Here is a 21050-nt window from a genome sequence, read left to right on the forward strand (position 1 = left end):
GGTAGAAACAAGAACACCACATTATCTAATATGACAGCAGTTTTCACTTTCATCCTGCAGTATCTTTAAAAAAAAAAAAAAAACACTTTTTCTTGACCTACACTAATTTTAAAATTATTACAATGTTAACATACGACATAAGCTAAAGACATGTGGAGGTCATTTGGCACAAGTACAGAAAAATAATCATCTGAGAATTCAGGTTCAAAATCAATTTTAGATCATGTAATATTTATCTGCTGGAAACAGTTCATTTATTCCTTCACAAGAATAAGTGAGAATGGAACATTAGGCATAAAATCCACAAAAAAAAAGCACCATTTTTTGGTTTGTGCAGGAATTAGTACAAGAGGCCAATTTTTAAACCATCGTGTTACTGGAACCTCAAACAGTTGATATGACATTTATGCATCTAAAGCTGCATCATATACACAGAGCGGTCAGATACCAAACAAGTTTATAATTCATAAAGAAAACCATTAACACAAACTTTAAATGCTCCAGTGATAATAAAAACACTTAGTGCAGTTTTAAGAGATAAAAGACAGTAACATTTTAAATCCTGTGTCCATCTCCACAACATATCTCACTGAAATGTTTTCTTCACTGGAAAACACCCAGTTAATATGTGGAGTGTTACTTTTTACCCCTCACAAGGGAGCCATTAACATTGCTTACTGCATTTCAGTGTACATTACTTTCATATTTCTGATATAATTCTATATTCAGAAACCTTTTTGATCCAAAATTGCCATTAAATTATGTGTTTAAGAGGTGTCTGCGGCACATTTATGTCAACAGATCTTCTCAGATCTCTCAGTCTTCAACTAACAAGGCACAGAAATGTGAACCAGGAGTTAAACGGATTTCAAACTCCTGGTAATGGTTTAATTAAACAGGTGACAGAAAAAAAAAATGTTACGATAAAATCTGACTTACAGAAGATGCCTGCTGTTACTTTATACAACAACTGTCTGTATTTTGCTTCACATATTTGTTTCCAATTAGGATACGTTTGTTTTTGTTTTCTTTTATGTTCTTTAACTAAAATGGGCTGCTTGTTTCAACTCAGCACTCTGTCTCTTTCGTGTCAATGCAGTCCTGCCTCTTGAGGCGCCGCCGGTCCCTGGCAGATGCTTTCTGATCTGTCAGATCCTCGTAGGAGGATTTCATAGCCAACGAGCAGGCTTCTGCGGTTGTGAAATCGTCCGACAGGCCCTCCTCTCCCAGGTGAGAGTCGTTGCTGGTGTCCTCCTGGATGGTGGCCATTCGCCCCCCTGCGCTGTCCAGGGTGGCGCCGCAGCTCAGGCCGGGGTCCTGGGTATTGCTGCAACTGGCTGCTGGAGGGGCCCTGACCTGACTCAGCTGCTGAGGCTGTATGAACTGGGAGGAGGGCGCGGTCCGGCCGGCGGAGGAGGAGTGAGGCGGAGGAGGCTTGACGATGCGGACGGACGCTGATTCGATGTTGCTTAACATGTCTTGATTCTGGAGAACAAGAGCAACATGTGAGAAGAGGTACACCCACGTCATGTTTTTTGATGGAGGGGGGATCCATTCCTTTTTACTTCATTCTGGCCATTTCAAATCGTATCACATTTCTCTTTACAAACACATGTAACTAAGTTAAAGGCTGCAGACCATTAAGGGTGCCAGGGTCCTGATTTTATACATACAAGCTCAGAAACAGGAGCAAATGGTACACTTAAATGGAACTAAGCCATTATTATGTCAAAACCTCAGTCAGCTAAAAGAAAAAGAGGAAAAGAGCTAAAGAGGAATGTATCCACAGTATCCTCGTTTTTCCAAATAAGCCTAAAATAAGACGACACAGTACAGACAGCCATTAAAAACAAATATGGTGAAAGTAAAAACGATCACCTACAAAACATTCAACTCTTGGCTTGTGGCTTTGAACAGTAGTAGGTACAAAATTAAAATGTTGACAGACTCCAGTTTCAAAACAGACAATCTGTTCGGTCCTCTTGCTGTTTGAATACTAACATGCAGTCTCTCTTTCTTGAGGTAATTTCTGATCAGATAAAAGAAACACAGCTTGTCATTCACATAAAACAGTTTGTGTTAAATGAAGGTAAGTTTGAGGGCTGGTAATGTGTAGCCAGATCAGTGATTACGTCAGAAAGTGACTGCAGGAGTATCCCAAACGGCACCAATGACCATGCATCATGGACTCATGGGTGTGTGTGCATGTATGTGTGTAAGAGTAGGTGTGTTTTTAATGGTTTTATATTCTTTTCAGTATGTAAACATTGTTGTTTTTATTATGTAAAGCACTTTGTGCTACTCATGTATGAAAAGTGCTTTATAAATTGATTGATTTCAATGGTAACACATTGCAACGCCATGCTGTTGCATGCACTCACCTATGGCAGGAGCTCTACTACAAACCTCCACCATCTGCTGCAATTCCAAGGCAAAGAGTGATGGACAGGTCATTCAGAAATCCAGCAGTGATGTAAAGTGTTTACTGATGGATTACCCCACCATTTTATTTTCCGATTTTATATCCATTTGTGTCCTGTACTTATTTAAGACCGTGGGCAAATTTAGGACCATGTTTGTAAGGACTTTGACAATGTGACTAAAAAGGAATCAAATAAAATGAATCAAAGTTAACCTTTATGAAAGAACTGCTTTGCTAATTGATTCATAGTGGCCAGCAAAACAAGCCAGGAACCTCACAAAGATGTAATTCCAGATATTAAGTTCTAACTGCAAGTACTTTTGTCCACCAAACTAAAAAAAGTTATTGACTAGAGGGGCCAGCTAGCTAGACCTTTTCAAGCCTTTGCAATCAGACCCAGTGCTTGAGGCTGCTGTCTAAGGCACAGAAAAAAATATTTAAAATTCAGCCTGCAGGAGAACCTCTGTGGGTTTGGTCTATCAGTGAGGTCTGTGTAACCTCTGCATGATGTTTTTGGTTTCTATTCAGGGCCGTTAACTCTTAGTCCAAGAACTGAACTAAAAAGCTAAATAAAACCCACATAGTTTTGATATTTTGTCACTATGGGTTTAAATCATCTGGTTGATGAGAATTTCATGTCATATGATGTTTTCACTTTAAGAAGAAAGTTAATCAATTTCACACATGCACAGACTCCAAAAATGTTCTACAAATGGAGCAATACAGTATTTTTTAAATCACAAAGATCAACATCACTAACATCAACATAACATCTGCCATTCTAAATATGCTGCAAAGACATTTCTGCAGTTTAATTCTGCACCATATCCTGCCTCCTCCTACCTACACCAACTCCAGACAGGCGTTTCCCTACACCAACTAACTCGCAATTCCAGCTATGAGAGATCATCTCCAACAGAAAATCTTCCATTGTGAAGCAACTGTGGAAAAAGTCCAGACTAAACTGTTCACCTGCTGTATTCTCCTAAAAATCTCCAGTGTTCATGTGTGAAACTGATTATATAAAGAAAAACAAAACAAAAAAGAGATACCAAATACTGCTTACAAAACTTTCCTTCTCCACCTTTTTTGAACTGCTGTCACACATGTTCAGTGACAAAAGTGCAATAACTTTACTTTGCTTGTTTCATCATATGCATTCTCCTTTAAGTTGGACTTTTTCTGAATTTATGTAATGCAACACAACAGGCAAAAAGACAAATATTTCTCTGAAATGCCCCTTCATGCACCCTCTTTTCTTTATTAAAGTTTTTTGTACAGCAGTGCTGGATTGAATTAGTTTGTTAGTGTGGCAACAAGGCTAGTGCACAGGCTCAGATATGATCATTTAAAATAAGAAACTTACACTTGGAGGGCAGTAAAATGTCTTTGTGTTCTCTTCATATTGCTGGTCAAGTCGTTTGTCCTACAAAGGGAAACACAAGAAAACTGGGATGTTAGCATTTCAAGTTAAAATATTTCCCTCAATATTAAAAATTCATATGGAAGTAAAGACATTGTGGATCATCCCAGAAGTTTCTTACCACACAGTGAACCAGGATACTGAGAGGAATCCAAAAGACGAGGGAAAACACCACAACTGAGCCTACTATGTTATCCGCCAAAAATTTCCCTGATGGAGATAGAGAAAGGATGAGTACAAACAAACCAGACAAATTAAAGGTCAGTGACGAGACAATCAGGTTAGAAACTTGACTAAGCTCTAAAATAAAACATTATTTCTAGTTTTCTTCTGCCTGCTTTGCACATTCAGGGGGATGTTGTAACTGACTTACGGAATGTGTTACTATCCAGCTTGTCAATAAAATCCCACAACCTCTCAATCACATCTTGCACCTGCTTCATGCACTTTCCCTGTTTAAAAAAAAAAAAAAGAGAGAAAATTGACCCAGTCAAAAGAAGCTAAATCAGGTCATTGTTAGATTTAGACAGCTGTGTCTGGAATGTGCTGAGGTCTAAAAAGGCCAAAATATCAAAATATGATGTGAGAATCAGCTAGAATCCTCTCCGTTTGGCAGACAGATGAAGATAGAACTCACGCCTCCGTCACAGAAGCCCACAGTGCAGGGTTTGCCTTTACGAAGGAAAATAAAACTGCCGTTGGACTGGATAAAGGGAGTACAGATTCCATCTTTTCCCCTGCAGCATACTTTGCAGGAGTCATCCGTGTCTGCAAGAGGTGATCCAAAAAAGATAAAAATCTGCATCTAAATTTTAACACCAGACACTCTATCTAGACAGACAGCTGGATATCCACTCACAGCTCTTTCAGACTTGGCTATTATCATGTAATAATCAAATCCCATTTACCATTGCAAGCACAGGATTTAAGGCCCTTTACGGCCTCACAAAAGGGGTTACACTCCCCATTGCGACATCGTCCGTTGTCAACGCACACTGTGTCATCAGCAGCATTTGCAGGAGGTGGACACCGACTGCTGTTTCCTGTGATGTGAGGATAAGGTTAAGTTACCTAGTTTAACCATAGTTTCTTAAGCTGATCCAATAACTACAAATCAACAAACTAGCTTTAGACCAGCCGGAGGTGATCACCTGTGCAAGAAGAAATGCCTTTACAGGTGGCATTGATGGCTTCCTGGCATCTTTTTCCTGCCACCTCAAACCTGCAGTTCCTACAACATGGGCTGTTTCTGTCACTGTGGAGACATCAGTCCATCCATCATTTGAGTCAGTTTTGAGTCTTGATAAATATGTACCATTTATGTATTTTGCATAACTTACCTGCACTGTGCTCCACGTTTGAACTTGCACTCGGAAGTGCAGCAGGGATCATCACTGAGATGGAGTAACCCAGGGTCACACTCCTCCCCTTTCTCTACCCTGGAGTTCCCACAAACTTTACTGTTCCTCTCCTTAAAGCAGACAGGAGCCTGAAGACGCAAAGTCTTTCCAACTGAGATCTTGCTGCAGTTGGAGAAGCGCTTTAGGAGAAAAAGGAATAGATAAGGGCAGACAGAAAATACTGATCTGAACTGACAAAAAAAATAAAGAACTAAATAAAAACATAAGCCATTTTCAGACATGAGACATTAACATTAACAGTTTTATTAAGGAGTTAAAACTATGGCAGTCAGTCCCTTTCGCATTAATGCTCCTTAACCTTCATAAAGACACGGTAATGAGAGTCACAAAAAGCAGTGGTGTGCTAAATTAACTAACTAAACAACAGTGTGTGGAAGCAGTAAATTAAGTAAACAGTCAGATTTCTCTAAATAACTGATCAGAAACTACTGCTGTTGTGTTTGTCTATCCCCTGATGTGAACGATGTAGGTCAACGTTTTGCCATTAATTGAAAGAACTTCATGTCTGGAAAAAAAAATCTATTGTGGGGAAAAAAATGTTTCTGTCTGAAAAGACTCAAACCCAAATTATACATATAGTGGTGCATTTTGTTTAGACCTGCAATCTAGCTTTAACACCTCTTTTAAACAGTCACAACAGATTAACAACAAATGCATGGTGGGAGAGTCACATCACATTTCTGTAATCAACCAAGACATATTATTACAAATGCATGACATTGCCTCTAGTAGTTCTTGTGATGGTAGTGCAGTTGGAGTAATGTTGTGTGTGAAAGCCATTTTTAGATACCTTGTTGTTAACATGGTCTCCGCTCACAGCAATGGGGTACATAACAAACTTCCCCCCAAGGTCATCACTCGGAGCACAGTAAGGGATGTTATCAGGATCGTGTTCAGCTCCAAAGTTATGACCCAGTTCATGAGTGGTCACCAAATCTGCTTCCTGTTAAGATCCAAATCGACATTTAGCTTTGACAAATGGGTTAAAATGAGATCAAATCTCATCAAACCCAAATCCAAAAGCAGGGGGAGAACTTCAAATATGATTTATTATCGGTATCTCTGTATTTGTTTATTAAGATGAATAAGAACGTCATTTTATTTGTAAAGCACTATCAACAATCAAAAATACAAAAACATACTTCAGAGCATCCAGAGCCTGGTCCTCTTAGTGCAATCACTATAGCAACAGTGACATATAATGATATGATGACACCGACACAATCAAAAGTGCAAAGCTAGTTGACATCACTGCTCACTACACACAGAAAAAAAGATGTCTGCTCTACTTAAAGCGTAAACCCGGCAAGATGACATGTTGCTTAACATCTGGGTTGAAGACTAGAGCACACAGTAATTCAGTGTGTCAAAGATTAAGACCGCCTCCTGCCATGAAAGATTGTGATATCACAGACCTTTGTGAGGATGGTTTTGCCATAGTTCTTGGTGCTGGTCAGGCCTGTGTTGAGGTAACTGGGCTTCTTGGCAGAATGAGATGGGTAGTAAGCTACAACAGAACAATAAAGAAGCAGTCAGATTATTTTTAATTGTACATGCTGCTTTCTCACTTTTGATCTCTTTTTAATTATCCTTTCAAGATAAACATTACATTCTCTTTAAATGGTAAAAAGATCTACGAGGATTCTTGCATAACACACTTTTTAAAAAAAAAAAAAAAGTATACAAAGAGGTTTCGGGATGTAGTAATTCACCAGAGCTAATGATTTTCTGGATTTAAAGAAAAAAAGTATAGATAAGATTTGTCTTACGTTTTGAACACAGACCACCCAAGGCCTGAGCTTTGGATGGGGCGACATAGGCAAGACCCAGCGTCCCCTCATCAAAATCCTGGTAGGTGAAGAGGTGAGCAAGGCACACCGCAGAGGCGTTGTCAGCTATGTCCGAGCTGAATTGCTAAGGGACACATGGAGAATTATCCACCAACATTTCTGGATGTTTTACTAACAAAACATAAATAACTAATAACACACAGAAACACAGAAAAGCAACTCAGTGAAAAAAGTCCTAAGGTTATAACTGAAGAGAATCATGGATACAGTTTTTTCCTCAGCCTTTCTCAAAGTTTTGCTTTCCTACCTCCAAAAGTTTCTTCACATCCCAGACCTCCTTTCCTTTCACAGGGCTGTTTTCCATATTATAGTGGACCCAGCTGCCAGTTTTACCAGGAGGAGGCTGTGTTGGCTCTTTATTGATGATAATCTGAGAAATGCCACCAAAGATGCTATTTAAAAACAATTAATTATGTGTAACTACAACTCAAACTTCACATTAAACACAGTATCCAACAAATCTGTGTGTGCTTGCTCATAACCAAAGCAGGTGAAAACAGTTTAAGAGTTGGGATGTATAAACTGCAGTACATTAACTCTGATGCGCAATGATAATTACAGAACAATGCACACAGGTTGTCGGAAATGGTTAACCTCAGTTTTATGGCAGCAGTTTTAATGCAGATAACATTGAAGAGGGGAAACTTGAGTTTGGTCTCTCAGCTACATGTTTAGGGGTTTGCATTGTGGTTCAGTGTAACAGAGGAGAAATTCTTCTTGACATTTATGGTGAAGAAATTTAAAAAATGACTCAAAGAAGCTACATGAATGCATATCTTTTCAGTGAGAAAGCCAAATACTCAGTATTACCAACAGTGTCTCTATTCATTCCTGCAGCCACTGGTAGAAATTAAATGATCCCATTAGGAACGAACAAAAGCTCCCAGTTCCTCCTGAAAATGCTGTCCTCAAACTCACTGAAGGTTGTGTTATTCTCAGATTCATTTCTGAGTGATGCTACATAAAATGAAGCTTTTTATATAGCTGAGTACTAATGTCTGATGTGAACGCATCACCAAAAGTGATTGAGGATAATACAAAAGTACAAACCACACCTGATGGATCTGGACCCCATAGCCTTTAAATTCATCATCCCATGTGGTGTTCCTATAAATGTCATCAACTCGATCAATCAGCTCAATCTGCAGTGAGAAAGGAAAGTAGTGAGTAATAAAGTAATTCTGCACACAGGCTTATCAAATTTGAATTGGAACATAGCATCACAATGTCTGACCAGGTAGTTGATAGTGACGCTCTCTTGTCCGCGACCCATGTGTCTAAAGAAGCGATAGTCTGCAACCAGCAACAGGGGGCAGGTATTCTTCCTATGGTCATGATCTTCTCTCTTCTCTCTGTGAAGGTATTCTGCAAGGAAGAGGCAGGAGAAAAAGCGAGTAATATTCACATGTGTGCTGTAGTGGGAACTTAAGGTTACATATAGACAGGGATTCAATGAAAATAAATCTATCAAGAAGTTAAAGAATGAGTCTATGTTTTAGTATCTTATTGTCAGTTGTCCTCTTTCTCAGATTTAATGCATCTTTTTTTAGTTTGACAAGAGGACTGATTTTCCTCTGCTTCTGCTTGGCCAAGTTTACTTGAAACAATAAACATGAATTATGTCTGTTTATATATTTTAAAATTCAATCCATTTGAGTTATATGATAATAATTTATAGAGTTCTAAATAAATTCTGTGAATTAATTTAGCCATATTCTTTACAGTTAGCTTAACATGCAGTATTCAAAATGTATGGGTTACATTTATATGATACCCTGAAATCTTGGGTCTGTATGATTTAATTCACCACAACCTCTGAACAATCTGTTAAACAGAAGAAGACAATAGAAAGGCACTATTTTGAGTATTACATCATAAGGTGCTCTTGACTCTACATTATTGAGAAGAGTGGGAGAGCACTGCTCTGGTCTAATCAACAAGCAGTGGGAGACCAGAGATGACTCTGATTGGGTAGCAGAGCCTCTATGAATTTTAATGCCTCCTCCATGTGAACCATCACCTCAACTCATCTCCCCAGTGAGGGTTTTCAGCTAGGAACCAATGAGAGGTGTTGTTGTTATCTTCCCTGATACATTAACACTGCTATATATTTTACATTTCCAATGCAGCACAAAAGGAACAAAAGGAATTATATTTTTACATAATTCCTACTTGTCAGCAGTATGTACGAGCATGCTAGGTTATGTTCTACAGAAAAAAGGCTCTGATTTACACCCACCTCTTTTGTCTTAGGACTACAGCCATTTTCTTTGTCACCATCTTCACCATTAATCTACCTACACTTTTTTTTGCCCCCCTCTCTTTAGTATCTATGAAATGTAGCACAGCCTGAGCTGCAATCTGCAAAAATACATATAGACATTTGGTGATCCTATTTCCCCAGTACGTTAGACAGCAGAGCTCACCGTTTTCCAGGGCTGCCTTCTCATGACCATCCCAGCTGCTCCTGGTAGTCTGAGGCAGAAGGTCCTCGGCCTCTGCGTGGATGTAACCACATACTTTTGGAGAAACAATGCGGCTCAGATTTCTGATATCGTCTGAGCGGTAAACCAGCAACCTGCCATCAGCTGAAGAATCTGTAAACCTCCACAGGGGCTGGAGGTCCAAAAAGGGAGAGAGATCTTATTAGAGTTTCCGCATAGCAAAGAGAGCAAACAAAGCAAGAAAACAAGTGGATATTAATGTAGTTATAAATAAGGACTGATTAGAAGAAGAAAAAAAAAAAAAGATTTATATATAGATTAAAAAAAACATTGATGCAGTAACTTTGAATTTGGCTAGTTGGAAGGTGTGAAGAACAAACATGAGATTGACATGATAAAAGCATTGTGATGTTTGCTTTTATATACACTTTAGTTTTTGGAAATGAAAACAAAACATTGATCTGTTTAGATTAACTGGGTTACTATGCAACTACTGTTTAACTGTTAACTTATCATCCAATACCTTTAAATGAGCCACTATAAACTGCTATGGACCAGTTAAACCAGATGATTTTATCTCAAAAAATCAGCTCAACTCATTTCAAAAATCACACCAAAAGGTTACTCAAACTGATAGAATACAACTCTATTCAGTACATGTGTTGTAAATGTCTTTAAATTTTATTAGCTTTGAAAATGCTGAAAGGTAGTTTTTTTTACTCTATTACGATCTAAATGAGACAGTAGTAGCACAGATGCTTACCTCTACATTGTATTCTACTTTATCTGTGAGGATGTGAGCAGAAAACTCATCTCCATCTATGTGTGCCTGCACACGTGAATTTTCCTCCCCTGCAAATGCAAAATGCATTTTCAAAAGTCCTTCAATAATCTCTCTATCAAAATAACATTCTGCATCTGATAACTATTACTGCACAAAAAGTTTCCATCAACTCACCAACAACATGTCCAGTGAAGTAGTTCTGAAGCTGAACATCGAAGTTTTCCTCCTTTCCGTGTTTATCAACAAACACAGCTTTGAATTTGTCAGTAAAAAGGTCTGTGTTTGTGGTCAGGTACAGCTTGAAATTTCTAAATTTGGAAAAAAAAAAAAAAAAAAAAGATAAAAAATATGATAGGTATTTACATTGTAAAGCACTGCAGACCATTGTCAGTACTGAGGCTGGTGGCTGCTTTAGCACATCTCCAAAAAACATGTCTTGCACTGTTTGCCAAAGCAGGGCCAAACTCAAAATGGGAAACCTGGTGAAAGTGAGATGGGTCCACATTCAAGGGCCTCCAGAATGGTGGGAGAAAAAATTAAGTGAAATTGGCCCAGCAGGTGCAGCTGACTTGATGTTAGAATAGCCCTCCTAAAAACAAAAGTGAGATTTCTCCATATATGTTCCAGTCTCATTAGCAGTGGCACAGAAAGTGCTCCTATCACCTATCCCCTTCTCTTTACCTGGATATAATCATGACAACATCAGCAATCGTCAGGAAATTATTAACTCAAGACTGATGACCTTTACAAAACTGCATAAAAATGGACAAAAGTCTCAAAAATAGAAAATGTTAGAGAGGAAAAAGATGATGTATTCAACTGATGTAACTGTTAGGTAAAGTTAACGTTTTGCCTATTTGAAAAGATCATTTTAAAAGTCCACCAGAGCAAAATGTGGAGGTAGGAAAGAGTTTGGATGCTGACTCTTGAAGAGAACAGTTACCAGCTTCCATGGTGATGCAAATAATTAGCCTTCTTTGGAGACAAAGGTTTTTGTTCTTTCCTTGCTCCAACACACCTGATTCCAATCAAATGGATCCAACAACTTCTTGTCAACTTTTTCAAAATGATCCATTATTTTAAGACAGGTGTGTTGGAACAGGGAAAAAACAAAACCTTGCAAGACAGTGTCCTTGGAGGACCGAAGTGTGACACGTGTGCCTTAGCACATCAGAAAGCTCACAGTGACTTTCACACACCACTTCTAAAGCCCAGTACACACTGCGATTTACAATTGTCCCAGAAGATGACCAACGTTATGGGGATATCTGTGGTCGTGACTGAAAATGGTAGTTATTACATCAAATAGATTGCTGTCAGTCTTTCAATCAAATATAACCAGGTAAAAATTTCTGTCATCCTGCTTGTGGCTGCTGTTCTGATCTATGTCTCCTTATCAACACTATTAACACAGCACAGGGTGATGTATGGAATTCAAATAAGCTCATCTGGTAGATATTTATCAATACACGCTACAGTAAACAGTAAATGTGTTTTGGTTATGTTCATCAGCTAATAAAACCTGTTTTGCATCAATATATTTCTAATCTTTGTTCCAAGTTCACATCGGAGATTCTTCTGTGAAATGCACAGCCACAAACCCAATCCACTGTGACATCCCATGAACTACAGGAATCAAAACAATCTGCTGCCAACATCCACTTATCACTCACTACTGATAAACTCCTGCAGGACCACTACAGAGGTCTAATGTGTACGATTTGGAATTGAGCCTTAGATGTGTTCCTACTCCAACACAACTGATTCAGAAAAATAATCTTCCTTATCAAGTTCTTTGGAAGCCTTTTAATGAGCCATTCATTTCATTCATGTGTGTTAAAGTAGGGTTTCCTCTAAAACATGCAGGGAAATTGGTCCTGGGGACCTGGATTGAGAAACATTGCCTTAAAGCTGGTAGCTTGATGCTATAGCTCAGGGATCACCAACTCCGGACCTCTTGGGCCAGTGTCCTCCAGGTATTCAAGTCCTTTCCAACTATAGAAACCTTTTTTTAATTCCTATGTGTGCATATATATATATATATATATATATATATATATATATATATATATATATATATATATATATATATATATATATGTGTCCATTATGCAGCACACCTGACTCAAATAACGGGTCATTTAGAGGCTGGTGCAGACCCTGACAACAAGCTGTTGGAGAACTATTTCATTTGAACCAGGTGTGTTGCAGCAGGCACACAATGAAAACCTGCAGGACACTGGCTTAAGAGGTCCGGAGTTGCTGCTATAGCTGGTCAAGTAACATGAAGAGCTTTGTTTTTGTAAAGATTTGAAGAAAAGGAAACTGATAGTTCCCTGCTTTACCTGTGCAGCGCTCTGAAGCTCACCAGACGTTCTAGATGGGACTGGGTGTGGACGTCCCTCTTTTTCACAGAGTGCTGCTGGAAATCCGACAAAGGCAGCACTTCATAATCTAACAGCATGGAGTTCAGAATATCTGCAATACAAGGACAGAAGTCAGCTGCTTTACTTTCCACAACAAAACTTTAACAGCTTGTGCTCTTTCTAAACAGTGCCACGCTTCCTCATCTTAGTCAGCAACTGACCACAAATAAATGTCTTAACGCCCAAAACAAACATCGTAAACAGTCGTTAAAGTAAATACAATTTCATATTCTACATACTGGTTTAAAATGCCAGTTAGTAGATACGACTAATACCATTTACCATCATTAGCATTAACCATTCAGAAGACAGTTGACAGTAGGGTCCAAGCTAATTTTAGCTAAGGTTCAGTATTTTAGCTACTTACCTAACTCCGGGTTTTCTTCGTTATTATCTTCTGCTGTTATTCTGGACTTAATTGCGCTATAAACACAACAAGGACCGAGAAAAGCAACTAACAATATGATATTCATGTTTATGCTGATATTTTAGCTATACAAGTCTTGTCATTGTCAAAAAATGTTACGGTGTTCCTCAGCGACAACTAGCTAAGCTACCCGGAAGTGTAACGAATGAAAAACATCCTTTTTTTTTTTTTTTTTTTTTTAGACAAGATCTTTTTTAAGTAAACTTTATTGAATAACGGCACAAACATCTCTCATTACGTCATTTGAATTCACGCTGCTAATAATAGACTGCCATTGATGGACAACATACATAGCAAAGAGAAAAGAAATTACCAGGAGAAAGTTGAACAAAAATAAGATTAAATTTACACAAGGAATCATAGCTTAAAATTGGTCCAAGCAGTTAGTTTTAGTATCTTTTTTATTCAATGAATATTTAATAGACTTCACTTGAGTTCACCTTGAAACACATTGAACAAAGATTTTCTACCAGCAAATTTACTTTTATGCATATGAAATTTTGCCGTGAAGATTACTTACGTATCTTCTAGAATTGTCAAAAATGTTTTTCTGTAGGAACCCAAACACATACATTGAATATAGGCAATGAAATAAACAACTTTGTATTTTTTTTTTTTTTATTTCTGCAATATGTATATAATTAAAAAAGTAAATAAAATTAAAATAAAATGGATAAAAGAAGTGATTTATTGTGGGATATCAGACAGGGAAAGAGACACTGGGTCCAAAATAACTCCTCACAACTTTTAGTGTCTAGTTGCATGGTTGCAAGAAAATAGAATAGAATAAAATAGAATAGAAATACTTCATTAATGTGCAAGAATCCAGAATAAAATCCATTCCCTCTTAAGGGATTTGTTTTCAGATGTTTGTATTCATTAAAAGTGTATAATAAAAGCAGGACAATATACTTGATTTATAAAATATTTTATTCCTGTTAACATAATTGACACACCAGGATTAAAAGGTTCCATAGTTTTTGTTGGGGGGACTACAACTGAATGAATGGCAAAATAGTGGCCCAAATCTCTAGTGACAATAACTGGACAGACTATCAAATCACCCTCTTTTAGAGTGTGTACAAACCTGCATTGAAAATGGCTGACAAGGACACATGGATTGGTGAGTTACAGCAATTATTTCATTCCAGTGTAATATCTCAAGAGACGTGCATGAAAAAAACTGTCTTCTTCCCAATTAAAAAGCATTTGGCAAGACAAGACCCACAATTACCCACACCCAACCAAACATGCTTCAATAAGAGAAGTGGCATCCTAACCAGGGCAGAAAGTGAGGATTCATTCAATGAACACTACTTGGCTGTGTTGTAAACTTTGTTGCCAGCATGTAAAAAATGCACCAGCTTTCCCTGCATGTTTGTTTGAACTTAAACCTCAGCTGCTGTAACAGTAGCACTCAACTTTGTAGACAGAAACACTACAAAAAGACAAATGGGAAACATTTTTTTTTTGTTTGTTTGTTTTTTTTTATATATATATATTTAATGTCATAATGGTGAACAACCCAAACATTCACAGATGACTGGATTTTGGCTTCTGGCTTCTCTGTCTCTAAAAGGAAACTAGGGTCTGATATGTTTTTGTGTCAATCATTCTTCTACAACTCAAACAGCACAAATTGGAAGGCCAAGACTAACAAATGAAAGGAATGGAGGATTCCTCTTTTCACCAGATACTGCCCAAATATAAATTTTGAAAAAGAGGTGTGGTTTTTTTTTTTAATATAATTATTTATATATTTATCTTTCCTAACAACAATTTTCAGGCATGAGATTCACTGGTAGAATGTTTGACTGGAGCATAAAGGAATGACCAATATGTAAAAAGTTTTTTTTTTTTTAAGTTGCTTTTGGAGATAATCTGTCAGGGCGTGTGTGCTTTAGTTCTCAGTCTCGCCGCCCTCTCCTTCTCCACCCTCGCCCTCCTCCGGAGCGTTGTCTGATGTCCATAACTGTGGAGAGAAAGACGGATACAGCAAAATAAAATTAGCATGTCTGAATGTTGATGCATCTTATTAAAATGACATAAGTCGTTAAAACTTATTAACAACCCTGGCATTTGAAAAGTTTCTGCTTTTGTTCCTGGATGGCTTTGGTACTTCGACATGTTCAGAAAGAGTCCCTCCTGTCTAGTAAAGGAGTCTGGTCTCTACTGTGAATAAAAACTGTAGAAGTTCAGGATGCCTCATATCAAAATGCTGAATTTTATAATATTCTCGTGAAGCGCAAATGGAAAGATTACGTTTAAGAAAACTCCAAAATAATTCTTGGCTCTCAAAGAAAAGTTCTAAAAGTATTAAATGGCAGCACAGCTTTAAAACTAAAAGCTGCTACTTCAGATTGTAATAAAAGAAAAATACATTGACCTTTGACATTGCTTGTGTAACTTCCTAAACCCAGAACAATAGAATTAGAATAAAATGGCTTGCTCAACCAATATTCATCAATACATTCAAATTTTTGCATTTTTCTGTGACTTTTTTCCCCCCAAATCATTTGTATGCAGCACTCTGGCTCAGGCTTCGTGTCCTTAAAGCATGGCATCATCCTCTCATCTTCATCAAAAATGATGATATGCTATTAGATGAACTGTTACCAACCTAACTTTGTTGCAAGACTTCTTTTGAGAATTTTCTTTTTGAGTCAAGCGACATGAATATGTTGTCCAAGGAGGAAAATAAGAACAATATGTTTCTTATAACCCTTCCTATATTTTAATATACATGCAGCTGCAGCCCCTGTTTTTCACTTGTTTGCATACTTGTTACCACACAGACCAAGTCTGTACTGCAGGGGGTAGGATCTAACGCAGTGGAAAATGCTGCATTTCTCTCTGAGATGTGATGCAATACCATGATGTAAGAGTTTCTTTGAAGCATAGTGAGACTGTAAGACAGATATGATACCATTTGTTCACGCTGATGGCCATTTTTTTTTATGCCGCGTAAAAGCAGAGCACTTACTGTGAGGTTGTCTCTGAGGAGCTGCATGATAAGGGTGCTGTCTTTGTAAGACTCCTCGTGTAGCTGGTCGAGCTCTGCAATGGCGTCATCAAATGCCTGAAACCAACAGGACAAATGTTAACACTGTGAACACAGCTCATGTAGGCCTGTTTACAACTAAAGGCATGAGCAAGTGAGAGTCTGTAGACCTTTTTGGCCAGATCGCAGGCTTTATCTGGAGAGTTGAGGATCTCATAGTAGAAGACTGAGAAGTTAAGTGCCAAGCCCAAACGAATGGGATGTGTGGGGTCCATCTCGGTCTTGCTGATGTCAAAAGCTGACTGGTATGCTTGCTGTGAGTTTTCAATGGTCTCTGAGAACAGAGGGGAGGAAATCAAACAAAACATAGCAACACTTATTGTTACTTTTGATGTATAAGTCCACTTAAAATTAACTTCATTTAAAAGAGATAGTTTACTTATACTAGAATTTAATCATGGAATCTTAAAGTTAGGAGGTTTTACTGAAATGGCCACAAGCCCTGATGCTATCTACTGACTGTACTTTCAAAATATGTTAGTGTCACACACTCCTAATATGACACAAACTGCAACTGATTCAGGCATATACACACGGATAAATTTAAGCTTACTTTACAAATAGGATGCAAAAAAACAGTAGCTTAAAATGCATGTAGTGTTGCTGTGAACTCACTTGATTTGTCGTCTCCGGAGGCAACTTCAGCGAGGTATCTATAGTAGTCCCCCTTCATTTTTAGATAGAAGACTTTGCTCTCTGGATTTGTGGAGTTCTCAATTAAATGATTATCCAGCAGTTTCTGTGAGGGAAGAAAAATAAACATTTTTAGAATCAGATTGATTTTGTTGGGTGCACAGTACAAATATTGAACATTAGGGCTATTCAGAGTGACCGGTCAAATCAGAAAATTATACAATAACACCCTCACAGAGCCTAATCTAAGGGATTATTATTAACTGACTGTCATATTCACAGACTAGTCATCAATGACACCAAACAACACAAATTTAGGCATGACAGTCACATCTACTTTTCATAATCAACATTGGACTGACTCTTGCATGTTTTGTATAAATAATACTATCTTTGCTTTTCATAGCTGCTGACCAGGATGGAGAATGAGTACATTTGTACTACATGAGGAGCTTTGTGCCAGTTTCAGCTGAGGTTGTTCCAGTTCTCCGCAACCAGGTTAGGTCTTTGGTGTGTTCCCAGCTGTCTTCTGCCCCAGATATATATTCTCCTTCTGTCAGCACTGTGCAGCAAGACTGGATATCTTCTTGCTGACACTGACATTATTGCTGATTTTAAAAAGACTTGGCATTGGTGTCTTCATTTAATTTTCATTAGTTAAGGAGCTAGAGTTCATTTTAATCAAAGCAAATCACTTAGATGTGCAAATCTAAATGCTAGATTTAGATAGAAGATATTAAATATTTTGGTCACTTTCAAACTGCAGACTAAGTAATGAACAATGTTAAATTGTGCAGTTTAAATTCCCATAGCAGGTGTGTTTCAGCTACAAAAAATTCAGCCGACATTTATCAGTGCAGGGTGAGCACGGCACCAAAGCAGTGACAGGCTCGGTCTGACAATGGCAGCGGTGTATTGGTGTATCTGTTAACCCCAGCTATCTCCAGTAAAAGATGTCAAATAGAACAACAATTTAGACCAATGTTGGCGGTGACCATAAGCTCTTAAATCACCCTGAAAGATTTGTCTCCTTCAAACTAGTTTTTTAGAAAAGCTAAATGTTTTAAATAGGAGCTAAATATGCTGTAATGTTGCAAAATACAAATCACATGTGGGCAAAGTCGCATCCTGTGGTTACACTCGAGGCTAAATCATGCAAGTCTTTCAGCAGACATGCCAGCAAGATTACAGGGGATAATCTGTGTCAGTGAAACCATGACTTATATACAAGTTAATCGATTTAGAGAGCAGATTAACTGTTTCACCCGGAGTCAAAATGCTTGCAAACACTTCAATTCTAATAACAGATGTAATTCTTAACGGAACAAATGCGACACGCAACAGGGAGCGCAAATTATCATTTTTACCTTGAGCTTATAAACACTAAAGTATTTTCCTTCCAAAACCTGCCAACAGGCACTCCTCACACACACATAAGATTCTCTCAAGTGTTTAAAGTGTTCGGTGTACCTACTCCAATATATTCTCTCCATAAGTAATAAAATTGCTAATTCTACTCATCTTTAATTTTAAAGAAGGAAAGTGCTCTTTTCTTATGTGGATCAAGTTTAAGTGGTCATCAAACACATCAGCAGGCGTCCTAGTGAGCATTTGGATTGCTAAATGATCACTATGACTTGACCCCCATTAGAAAAGAGGGGTAGGGCCAAAAGGGAGGAACTGGGTTTGGGTCAAATTGTACCTTTGCTGTCAGAGCTTGATCTCAAATACTGATCCCTCATTATGCAATTAGAAACACTCCAGTAGCTTGTCTTTCTGCATCACTCACCAAATGTGCACAATGGCGCACTCTAAAGATGTCATCAGTCTGAGTTATTCAAGCTCTGCTTTACCAACCTGTGTGGAAACTGAGCTCTCAAATGAGATGCAAGTTTATCTGGTTTGATTGTGTAGACATACAAGCAGCTTATGTGTCCATGGTTTTCTGTGCTCTTCTGACTTTCAGGGCGTTTTTACTAACTTGTCAGGCTCATGCGGACAAGCTAAGGCTTGAGGGCCAACACACCCTTCTTCTGCTGACAAACCCTCAGTCAACACGTGCTGGCAGAGATACTGAAAGCCACAGGAGTGCACAGCCTCCGGGAGACACAAGGAGAGCTAGTGGACAATGAATGACCCACGCTGCTTTCAGTGCATTTGTATTTTCAGGACAGAGGCTTGGGAAAATGATCTCAATCATACAACTAAGCTTCCATCAGATTACCTCAAATCCATTACTGAGTCAGACTAACAACAATGTAAAGTACCAATCTCTACTGTTGCACTAGATTAAGCAAGAAGTGAAAGTACATCATCCAGCATTCCATTACAGCTAAGCCTCAAAAGTTGGCAATGTAATGCTTGAGAATTCATTTAAATCCACTGGTTCAATAAGTGGCTCAGCAGGAAAGTGTCATTTTTGGTGAGCTGTACAAACTGGGCTTTAGGGGGAGTATGAGTCATTTATGCATGTAAATTATTGCAATTGAGCAACCACATTAAGCTTCTGTCTGCCAGATGGGACTGAATAGATAATACTGTCATATAATGTCTGGAGTATTGCATTTTCCTTGCACATAATGAGTTAACTCTTAAGTCATTCAGAAACACCTTGCTGATTTGGTACTATGACCTCTTGCTGGTTCACGCCCTCACAAAGTTATAAGCTCATTGTTCTAAATCCATATTCCCGAAAGGCAGATACAGTGGGAGGACTACATAAGAGCTGCTTGTCCTCTCTGGCTTTACAGGCCATATTTATAAAGCAGATAATTCATACCAATAAACATGTACAAATGGGTTAAAAACAAATGTGTTAACATGTGTTTTATATATTATAACTTAAAGCAACATTTAAACAGTGCAAATATAGTTTATTCCTCTAATTTTTTAAGGGCATTACAAAATAACTATGCTACTGTAAAAAAAACTCTCTGCTCTCCTCCAGCAGGGGCAGGGAATTATTAGAAAGCACTCACAGTGACTGAAGTTGATTAAATTTATTATGATCTAAACAAGAAGGAAGGCATATTTTTTTTACTACAGTAGGTCTTCATCTCGTTTAGAGGAAACTTGGACCTCAGTGGCATATTCTTACCAAAACAGTGTTGCAAATCTCTTCCAGCTCCTTTTCCACCTTCTCCCGATATTCCTTGACCATCTGCTGCTTCTTTTCGCTTCCCTCAGTCTTGAGTCCGATGCTGGACAACACCCTCCATGCGGACCGCCTCGCCCCAACCACGTTTTTGTAGGCGACGGAGAGCAGGTTCCTCTCCTCGTTTGACAGCTCGCCTCCTTTCTCAGTTACCTCCTTCATACATTCTGCCATGTCGTCGTAGCGCTCAGCCTGCTCTGCCAGCTTGGCCTTCTGAATGAGATCCGTTCTATCCATAGTTTATATATTCAGGACGGAGAAGTAAGAAATCCAGGAGTATGTGCTAGTCAAGGACAGTTAACTTGAAAAATGGGTGTAGCAGGGCTGTGTTACTCCCCAAAGGCTGCAAAAAAAAATTGAAATTTGTTAATGATGAGAGCACTGAAAACTATCTTGATGTGAAATAAAAAATAATATATCTATATTAATTTAAACCCATGCATAAAAATACAAGAAAGAATACAAGAAAATACGCAAAAATCCCAGTAACGATTAAGTTTACTTTTGCGCTTTGATCACAATTGCCACCAAGCCTGAGCAATAGTTTGCCACGATTAAAAAGAGAAAAAAAGCATGCACAGTTTTTTGTTTAGCTGAGCTTTTCTGTGAGCATCAGATGTAGAGATTCGCTCTACATCCCGTTCTGCAAGGTACCCGCCACAAAGCTGTCTGGAGCAGCTCGCTAGGAAGTTAGCACAGCTAGTTAGCTACACCGGCCACTCCTTTTGATATTAAATCCTGTTAGCGTTATTCGTGTAATTAATCAATCGAGTCTACATCTTATCAATTCAATCGCACGCCTGTAATCCTACGTTTTAGGAAAATAAAAAAAAAATAAAAGCTCATGGTTTCTGACCTACTGAGGTCCAATTTTGCTCCCCAAATTGATCCGATATGAAATTGGTCAGAAAAGCAAAGAACAGCAGTAGCAGTAAAAAAAAAAAAAAAAAGAATCTGAACATGCTAAAATAGGAGGGGTGGTGGTGGTGGTGGGTGGGTCCAGTT

General features: G+C 38.3%; 2 protein-coding genes across 3 annotated transcripts; both read right to left on the reverse strand.

Annotated features, from left to right (window-relative positions):
• Nucleotides 1-77: 77 nt before the first annotated feature.
• On the reverse strand, nucleotides 78-13335 carry adam17a (ADAM metallopeptidase domain 17a). 2 transcript variants are annotated; one of them, XM_041971422.1, is made up of 20 exons: nucleotides 13138-13335; nucleotides 12690-12822; nucleotides 10519-10652; nucleotides 10324-10412; nucleotides 9543-9732; nucleotides 8351-8481; nucleotides 8172-8258; nucleotides 7364-7486; nucleotides 7036-7180; nucleotides 6682-6773; nucleotides 6057-6209; nucleotides 5186-5385; nucleotides 4997-5100; nucleotides 4754-4888; nucleotides 4483-4613; nucleotides 4219-4297; nucleotides 3967-4055; nucleotides 3789-3848; nucleotides 2382-2418; nucleotides 78-1485 (listed from the first exon to the last, which is right to left on the reverse strand). In XM_041971422.1, exons 1-20 carry the CDS (start codon nucleotides 13241-13243, stop codon nucleotides 1091-1093), a joined length of 2613 nt encoding a protein of 870 aa, XP_041827356.1. In that variant the 5' UTR covers nucleotides 13244-13335; the 3' UTR covers nucleotides 78-1090. The 2 variants fall into 2 exon arrangements, with proteins under 2 accessions (XP_041827356.1, XP_041827357.1); XM_041971423.1 differs by lacking the exon at nucleotides 2382-2418.
• Nucleotides 13336-14939: 1604 nt separating this feature from the next.
• Nucleotides 14940-21050, reverse strand: LOC121631340 (14-3-3 protein beta/alpha-1-like). Its single transcript, XM_041972184.1, has 6 exons — nucleotides 20902-21050; nucleotides 19989-20388; nucleotides 16874-16997; nucleotides 16369-16532; nucleotides 16181-16276; nucleotides 14940-15169 (listed from the first exon to the last, which is right to left on the reverse strand). Exons 2-6 carry the CDS (start codon nucleotides 20280-20282, stop codon nucleotides 15098-15100), a joined length of 750 nt encoding a protein of 249 aa, XP_041828118.1. The 5' UTR covers nucleotides 20283-20388; nucleotides 20902-21050; the 3' UTR covers nucleotides 14940-15097.

This window comes from Melanotaenia boesemani, chromosome 20 (assembly GCF_017639745.1).
Source record: "Melanotaenia boesemani isolate fMelBoe1 chromosome 20, fMelBoe1.pri, whole genome shotgun sequence".
In the NCBI taxonomy this organism is placed as follows: domain Eukaryota; kingdom Metazoa; phylum Chordata; class Actinopteri; order Atheriniformes; family Melanotaeniidae; genus Melanotaenia; species Melanotaenia boesemani.

Excerpts from the sequence above, each read along its gene's own strand:
- LOC121631340 (XM_041972184.1), bottom strand. The coding sequence starts at position 20,282 with ATGGATAGAACGGATCTCATTCAGAAGGCCAAGCTGGCAGAGCAGGCT. Across the intron at positions 16,533-16,873 it reads CTCCGGAGACGACAAATCAA|AGACCATTGAAAACTCACAG; the intron begins GTGAGTTCACAG and ends CTCTGTTCTCAG. Across the intron at positions 15,170-16,180 it reads TCCTCAGAGACAACCTCACA|TTATGGACATCAGACAACGC; the intron begins GTAAGTGCTCTG and ends TTCTCTCCACAG.
- adam17a (XM_041971422.1), bottom strand. The coding sequence starts at position 13,243 with ATGAATATCATATTGTTAGTTGCTTTTCTCGGTCCTTGTTGTGTTTAT. Across the intron at positions 7,487-8,171 it reads ATGGGGTCCAGATCCATCAG|ATTATCATCAATAAAGAGCC; the intron begins GTGTGGTTTGTA and ends GGCATTTCTCAG. Across the intron at positions 6,774-7,035 it reads GGGTGGTCTGTGTTCAAAAC|CTTACTACCCATCTCATTCT; the intron begins GTAAGACAAATC and ends GTTCTGTTGTAG.